We start from the raw sequence: 8,856 nt of genomic DNA, 5'->3' as shown, positions 1-8,856 counted from the left end.
TACTGTGTACAACTAAGTGCCAATCTCCAGTACTATCTTTAGACGATGACTTGGAATGGAGGTAGAGAAATAGCTTAGACCCCACAGAGAAGGTGAGCAAAGGTGAGTGAAATGGAACTTGGTCTGTGTGTTGCTTTAGGAATTGGTAAACGGGTTTCTTTTTAGTAGGGAATGTTCTTGAAACAGAAAGCTGTATTGGTTTGCATATTTGTCCATTGTCTAAAGGAACAGATGGTGGTAGTTCATGAACTATAAGAACTAAATGTAGCTGTTCATTATAGACTCCACCAAATCATTCCCAGACGTTTCAGTGTGCTACAGTACATTCATTATACCTGTGTATGCACACGTAGAAAACACTTTAAGTATGCATTTATAGTGGTAATAAAATATGCCCTTCAGTAATAGAATTAGAGTATGCATATGTGTAGGAGTATTAGACTCTATGATTCCATGCTTTCCAATTGGTTTTTACTGCCTGTGAAAACAGACAGTATTTGTTTTCTATGCTGAAAACTCTATGTCAGTGTTTATCATTTCTCAATGGTCATTTTCTCCCTTATGAGTTACCAACATATCTAAAATACATATGGAGTTTAAAAAAAATGCTATGTTGAAGATTACAACAGGGGAGTTCCATAGTGAGTCAAAGCATTTCTATTTGGACACTGGGTTCCGTCCTTCTATCCCTGCACAGCATCGTGACTGGAGTCTTGTGTGAATGCTGTCGGGGTCCTGCTCAGACACTCCTCACCTGGCTGCTGCTCCAATCCTGACCCTATGTGTTAGGAATATGGGCTCCCGGGTGCACAGCCATTCCCTCCTTCAGAGATTTGCCCTCAGCTGAGAGGGAGCCACTTTGCCAGGGGGTCTTGGGAGCACATTTGGGGCAGCTCACAGCTGGTGACAGACTCATAGGAGAGATAAAAGGCAGCCAATGTCAAGGCAGGACTAAGTCTGATGCAATTCATGCTCCAGAACTGTGCTGTCCAATACTGGAGTACGTGGCCACAGAAAGTCATTTAAATTTGAATTAATTAAAATTCAATAGAATACAAAATTCCGTTTCTCAGCTAGGCTATTTTAAATGCTCAGGTAGTGACATTGGGATAGTGGCTTTGCATTAGACAGAGAGAGCTGAGTATTTCCACCAGCACAGATGGATACTTGTATGGGAGAGTTGTGTCCAGCTTCTTACAGGATCAGGCTCATGCCATCTTCCACTTGAGACCACATCCTTGCTTAGCAGCATTCTCTGCTCTGTTTTGCTTCCCTCATCCCCTTTATCCTGAGAGCACTCCCTGAACAAACCCCGAGCAGTGGAAATCCTACTTGATGCTTTTCTCCCATGGAACCTAGTGGAAAGCACTGTCCATGTTCATGCGACCTGTCATTTCTAGTGTTGTGAAAGCTGCCTCCCCTCTCACTAGCTCGTCCTGCATTGCCCTTGGGGGCCTGTTGTAGAATATGTGGGGTCAGCTAGGGAACACGAAACATTCAACCTCTTCCATTAGATGTCTGTTCTCTTAAGTATTATTGTAGAATTGTATATTTTTGAGATGTCATTTCCCACTTTATTGTTTTTAGATGGTGATTATTACATAAGATGCCATTGTTTCTGTTTTGTAGAATCTATTTATTTTTATTTCACCTAATAATTCTTTATTTTCTCAACGTATAACTCGTGCTTTTCTCAAGGATGTATTGTTTTGTATGCAAGATAATAATTTATGTGTGGATTTGTAGCTGGAGTTGCCTCTACCGTCTTACATCATGATAATTGCTAGAGACAGTGTTCTGTGCTCCTTACATAGGATGGGTGTGTTTACTGTTCCAGCCAGGGTTATTTACATAGGTTGTCCAAGAGGAATGAATGTCTCTTACTGCATTCAGGCAGTTGATACCTACCTACGTAGAGATGATGGTTTTTAGTTTACTCACACAGGTCTTTAACGTGGTAAGAAGTAGACGAAATGAAGTTTTTCATTTAACCTTAGGCTACACATGTCCTTTCTCTGGGAAGATGTCTTCTGTGGTGGTGCACACCTATTGGAGAGGGACGGATGCTGAGCGGCGGAGATGGAAGGGAGGAAAGAGCCAGATCAGCGGCACAAGCTGTTGAGATCCGAAGAATGCGTTATGCAGCCTGCTCTTTCTCACGTCCAGTGCTGCTCAAGGGGAATAGTTTTCCTAGACGTAATGTGAGAAAAAAAGAGAAAAAGACGGTGGACTATGACAAGAGTATTCCTGTTCCCTCCCAGGGTTCTCTCCAGGAAGGCACTGGAAGCAATTGTGACCTCCACAGACAATCCCATTCTTTTTGTCTCTTTTAGTGGCATCTCCTTTGCCTGGTACTTTATTTTTCAACCTAAAATCATATTCATTTTTGTGCCTGTCCGATAGAAGCCATTCAGCATTCTTTAGATATATGTATACACACATACACATACATATATCATCTGGAAAAGAAAGAAACCATTTGTACAGGTTCAGCTCACCAGAGTTTTGTCTTCTCTTACCATCCTTCTTAGTCCTTATTGATAAGATAATGTTAAGATATATCACTATTTATTGTGACGGTACGATATGATATTGGTGTTTTCCTTGGGTGAGTTAACATCTCCCTTTTGTCCTCCTTACTTTGGTGAGTAACGCCTTCATTAGACACCTTGAAAATGCCAGCAATTGCTTTCAGATAATTTATCTGTATTTGTGCATGTGTGCATGAAACTGAACTGTGGTTTGTTTTTATTTGCTCTTTTGAGCAGGTGTGAGTTGGTACATTCCCTGTTGTTGCACGTTTACACTGTCTCAGATACCTTTACAACTAATTCCATTAAGAAAGCTTTTGTGGATAGATTTTTTTTTTTTTTTTTTTTTTGTGGATACAACTGAATGCATCTCTACAGGAAATCCAAGGAAGTATAAAATAATGTGAAATACTGTATCCTCTATTCTGATTCCATAAATACTTATTTAATGCAGTTTTTGTACCAATTTCTTTCATGCACCAGTGGGTCTGCCCTGAAACCTGATTCAGATATTTAGTCTTAGAAGAACAAAAAATGAACTGTATGCCTAAGCATTTGAACATGATAGAACTGAAACACTCATTTTCTGATGCCTCTTTGGTTGGTTTATAACTATGTTTCTTCAATGCTACGCAGCTGGAAGTATAGGGTCATCAGACTCACCTGAGCGCTGGTAACGTGTCTGATTCAGTATCATTAACTCTGCAAGACAGCTTCGAGAAGGTACTAACCTCATGTTGATGGGGTATCTGAGATTTTATATAATACCAGAATATCCTGTTCTATGACTTTCTGTGTAGTATGCAACGGCTTCCATTATAGGTATTTACCTGTCATTGCTTTGAGAATATATTTGTCCCTATCTCTATGTATTTATCTATTTAAATATTTTAGCATAGGGATTTTACTCTAGGGAGTGATATAAAGCATTACACTTTGTACATAGATTACACAGTTGGGTAAATTTTAAAATGTTTATTCTGAGTAGAATGTTGATAGTGGTTAATCCCACCTTTTTTAGGAATTTCATGTGCTCTACTTGGTACTGTTTGGAGTAGAAATCTGCAGAAGGAAGAGGAATGTCATGGCCAGTGGATTTTAGAGTTCTGATTCCCCCTGACTATGCAGGCCCAAGGAATTTTCAGAGTTCTGGTTATACTGTTACTGTGATTTTAAGCATCTTTAGGACAAAAGTTAAGCAGTGTAATTGAATGGTGGTGGTGTTTTCAGTTTCTCTCTGATTTGAGTATTTATTTGTTTTACTACCATACAAAAAAAATCCAAACAAATCTGTAGCTTTCATAAATATAGTATCTTAGAGAGATACTGTATCTCTCTAATACATACAATGTTCATATGCAGAACTATTAATGATATTTTGAATGTAATTGAATTATTTGTATATGTACATTGCAGTTAATAAATTCTTATAACTGAATATTTTTGCGATTATGTTGTATTCTATTGCATGTGAGGCGTGTACAAATCCAATTGTGTATAATCATGAGATATGTATTTACAGTAACATCTCTCCCTCTTTATCTCTTTCTGATTCTTCCTGATGACTCTCCCTCTTTTTCCCTCATCCCCATTCTTTCTAGAATGTATGTCCATTAAGTGTCTTTTTTCTTAAATTTTTTATTTCTTTTCAGCATAACAGAATTCATTGTTTTTGCACCACACCCAGTGCTCCATGTAATCCGTGCCCTCCCTAATACCCACCACCTGGTTCCCCAACCTCCCAACCCTGCCCCTTCAAAACCCTCAGGTTGTTCTTTAAGTGTCTTTAAGCTCAGACTGAAAGACTTTTAATATTTATGACTGATGGCAACACAATGTCCATTATTTTGTTTTCTTAAATTACATATTAATGATTCACTTTTCGTGATAATGTTGAACTGAATTGGTATAAGCTATGTCAATTTCAGTCATTTACTTAAAAACTACCTTTAATATTCTGTGGCCATGTCTTATGGCAGATGCACCTCCCCCTCCACCAACTCTTTTTTTTTTAAGATTTCTTTTAAAAGTTGCTAAATGCTTGGTCCTGACAGGAAACATGTGCTAACAGAGGATGGAACAGAAAAATGGCAGTTCTTTCACGGGGTTTTTCCTGCTGGGGTTCTCTGACCGGCCTCAACTGGAGCTAGTCCTCTTTGTGGTCCTCCTGATCTTCTATCTGTTCACTCTGCTGGGAAACGCCACCATCATTGCCTTGGCCCACCTCGACCCACATCTTCAGACTCCCATGTACTTTTTCCTCTCCAACCTAAGCTTTCTGGACCTGTGTTACACGACCAGCAGTGTCCCGCAGTTCCTGGTTCATCTCAGGACAGCAGACAAGTCTATCTCGTTTGGTGGCTGTGTAGCTCAGCTCTTCATCTCACTAGGGCTGGGATGCACGGAATGCATTCTGTTAGGGGTCATGGCATTTGACCGCTATGCAGCAGTCTGCAAGCCCCTGCAGTACACCGTGATCATGCACCCCCGTCTCTGTGCCCTCATGGCTTCTGCATCGTGGTTCGTTGGTTTTGCCAACTCCTTATTGCAAACAACGCTCATCTTCCTTTTGCCACTTTGTGGGAGAAATAAAATAGACCACTTCGCTTGTGAGATCCCCGCACTGCTCAAGCTTGCGTGTGTTGACACCACTGTGAATGAGTCTGAGCTCTTCTTTGCCAGTGTGATCATTCTCCTCATACCTGTGACATTAATCATCTTCTCCTATGGTCGGATCGTCAGGGCGGTCTTAAGAATAAAGTCATCTGCGGGGCAGAGGAAAGCGTTTGGCACGTGTGGGTCCCACATCACAGTGGTCTCCCTGTTCTATGGCACGGCCATCTATGCTTACCTCCAGCCCAGCAACAACTACTCCCAGGATCAGGTCAAGTTTGTTTCTCTGTTCTACGCCTTTGTCACCCCCATGGTCAATCCCGTCATATATACGCTGCGGAACAAGGATGTGATGGGGGCAATGAAGAAGGTGCTTTGCAGGGGCCATGACTCCAGATGACTGGGCGGGGAAGTCCCATATATGGAACACTTTGAATGCCAGAGTGATTAAGATGTTTGTGACCTACGTGCATCATCTAAAATTTCCGGTGATAAGTCTCAAGGGAATTTGCTTACCTCATTCTTTGGAGCAAATGAGTGCTCAAAATCCAAGTTCATGGATTCACAGAACTTCCAGAGAGGGTGATTTTTGTTCCTAGATCATTTGCATATAAATATGGACTTATTATTTAATTTGAGAAAGAGAGAACATGAGCAGGAGGGGTGTAGAGAGAGGGAGAAAGAATCTCAAGCAGACTGTACCCTGAGCGCAGAGCCTGATGCTGGGATTGGTCCCACAACCCTGAGATCACAACCTGAGCTGAAATCCCGTGTCGGGCACTCAACCAAGTGCACCCACCAGGCTGCCCGAGCATCTTCCTCACATTAGTATTTTAGAGAGCTCCACGGGTTTTGTTATTTCACTCCCATTTGGGCATCCTATTCCATTTCTAAGTGCAAGAAGACATTTATGCACATAATATGAAGGCATAGGCAAAATAAGAATATGAACCACTAACACGCTGGAAGAAATGCTAACATTTTAGCATTTTGTAGCAACTGCTGGAGGAGTGTCACTTATTCTTGTATTTGGATCATGGCCGTATTACCAGGTCCATAGGTTGACTGTATCATTGCCTTTTCACAGAATTAGGTGGGCATCTGTGGGAAAAGCTTACTTTTAGATGAAAGAGAAATTTGGTAACATGAGTTCTGAAAAAGCCATTCAGATATGAGGCCTGGTGTGATGTGAGCCGTGTGACAGTGGTTTTCTGCAGCCTGTGTGAGGCGTTCATGTCACACAGGGGCAGGGCCTGGTGCGTTGCTGCCGATACGCTGAGCAGCAGCTGCCGAGCAGCAGACAGTGCTTACGTGTCGTGTTGTGCTGCGGTCAGAGGGGCACCCATGTGAGGTCTGCAAGCCGGTTACGCAGCCTGTGAGCCACCCCCTGCATTCAAAATGACTTTTAGGACATTATTGTATCTGAACAGTACATAACTCAGTTCCTATTCAATATTCTACATCTTCTATCTACGATAATGCAGCTAAAATTTCAAAGGGCGAAACACTTAGATCTTCTCTTCATACCATTTTGTAAATTTTTTGATCCAGACATCAACTGATCAGTGCTTTGTATCTCACATCTGCCCAAGGCCCCAGGCAATTTGAATGGAGGGACACAAAAAAGAAAGAGAAATGACCTCTGTTTCCCTGGAAATCCCATGTTCCTTGGAGCTTACTCATTTTCACCAGTAGAAAACTTAAAAGAAATAAATAAAATGTATGTGAGCTATTAAAGATCTCTGTGTGTCTAAGCTTTATAGATAGCCATCTCATTATGAGATAACTGTCACACAGTTCCGAATTCTGCACACAGCCCAGTGCAGGTAGATGTGTTTGTGTCTTGGGCTGGACACATACACATAACAACTCTACTGTTCCCTAAATTGAAGGCTAACTGGCCTCCCCAGGGCCTTGAACCCTGAGCTGGTCATGCTCATGCCCAGTGACCTTGCTGCAGAGACAGCATGTGGAGGCTGGAAAGGACACCCAGGGGAGGTTATGACATGGTCAGGTTCTCTCTGTATCACTAAGAGCATCATAGTATTCTTACTTGAGATCAACACCTGGGAAGTATCTTGACACCATAGTGATGCTTCCTGTATGCCAGTAGGAAAACAGTTCTGTACACTGTTTATCCCCGATGGTGACAAATTTCTTGCTTTCCATTATGTTTCAGCCACATCCTGACAGTTACACCCAAATGGTCACTTTAAAGTCCCTCAAGTGAACTGTCTTTCATGCAAAACCCTCAAGGTCTCATGATGTTACAGAGCGTATTGTAGTGGGTGAACAAGTCCTTCTCTGCTCTTAAGGACACACAGAACCTGGGGCAAAATATTTATTTCTTTTAGGTGAATGTGTGAATGGCATTTGGGTGTTTACAACTCATGGAAATAGGTTATCAAGAACAAAGGTCTCTAGGATCCATGCCAAAATAAAAAAGAAATCAATTAAGAGATCAAACCCAAGTTCAGGACTGTTCTGTGACATTTTTCTAATGTTAGGAATCTGCTCCCCATGGTGTCCATGGCTTGTCTGTAACAGACTCCAGGGTTGTGTAAATTGTCACCAATATTATTTGGACCGTTTCCTTCTGCGCGTTCACCAGTAAGTGTGGCATGGCTGTGCACTTGTACCCAAGGCTTCGCTAAATTATTTATTCCATCTGTGTTTAGCCCCTGGTGGTGAGGACGGTCATGATGCTCTAGAGCAAGTCATGGGTTCTTCCGGCTCTTCTGCTTTCTGAGGAGCACAGGACACACACCATCGGCTCAGGTAGTGATGGCAGAGACCCAGAATGTCAGTCAGACTCACAAGAAACACAATTTTTAACAACAGTTGAGTCATTACCAGTTAGCGAAGGATACCAAGTAGCAGGAGTGGGTGCAGGAGGCCCCAGTCCCGTCCGACACAGCCTGCCAGACCCTTCCCTGCAACGGAAAGCATTTTTCTTCTCAAATGTGAGGCAAAACTACTGTGGTACAAGTCAGGACGGAGGAGGCCTGGGGGATTCTCACATTATGTGTCCCTACCTTCATAGCCCTGTCCTGGCTTTAGGACTGTCATTTGGTAGCATATCTGCAGTGTGTAGAGCGTAGGTTCTAAACAGACCCTCTGCATCGTGCTGGAATCACTACTAGATCAGAAATCACAGCACAGCCACCCCTGTCAGACCCTCATGTTGCTCAGAGTCTATGCATTTCAGTTACTCTTTGCCAGAGGTCTGCTCTGTCCAGGCTCAGTGAGGAGGGAGGGACAGGTTATAGGTCCCTGGGAGCCCTTTCCTTTGCAGGTGGCTTCTTTTCAGATGCTTGTCTTGTAATACGGGTGAGAACTTCTTTCCTCGCTGTGGTATTGCAGCGTATTCCAGACCTGGTCTTGCAGACTCTGGGAACCACTGTGCATGGAAATGTGGTTTGCCGGGGAGGTGGGCTCTGTGTCAGTGCAGAAACGAGAGGGTGAATGACGGCTGCTCAGAGGGGTCAGGGGATTGGGTCCCTGAGATGGCCTAGGGACTGGACACTTGCTTTGGGGAGGGAGACAGTTCCTTCATCCCCCCAGGGTTCTTCCATTTGTTTTGGAATTAAATAGGTAAGAGCAGAGTTAACAGGAGAAAAACCCTAAAGGTTTATTACTTGAACATGGAGGCTCAATAATGAAATTGAGACCCAAAGAAATGACCAAGGTAGGCAGTTTTTATACCTTTTAT

At 42.6% G+C, this 8,856-nt stretch overlaps 1 protein-coding gene across 1 annotated transcript; it reads left to right on the top strand.

Annotated features, from left to right (window-relative positions):
* Positions 1-4,605: 4,605 nt before the first annotated feature.
* Positions 4,606-5,544, top strand: LOC308344448 (putative olfactory receptor 2B8; the record flags this gene model as incomplete). The annotated part of the gene is made up of 1 exon (XM_080805990.1): positions 4,606-5,544. The coding sequence occupies one exon, from the start codon at positions 4,606-4,608 to the stop codon at positions 5,542-5,544; it is 939 nt and encodes a 312-aa protein (XP_080662116.1).
* Positions 5,545-8,856: the final 3,312 nt, after the last annotated feature.

Source organism: Martes martes (genome assembly GCF_963455335.1).
Source record: "Martes martes genome assembly, chromosome: 6".
Lineage (NCBI taxonomy): Eukaryota > Metazoa > Chordata > Mammalia > Carnivora > Mustelidae > Martes > Martes martes.
The sequence above is the reverse complement of the archived record's forward strand: the minus strand, read 5'-3'. Positions and strand labels throughout refer to the sequence as shown.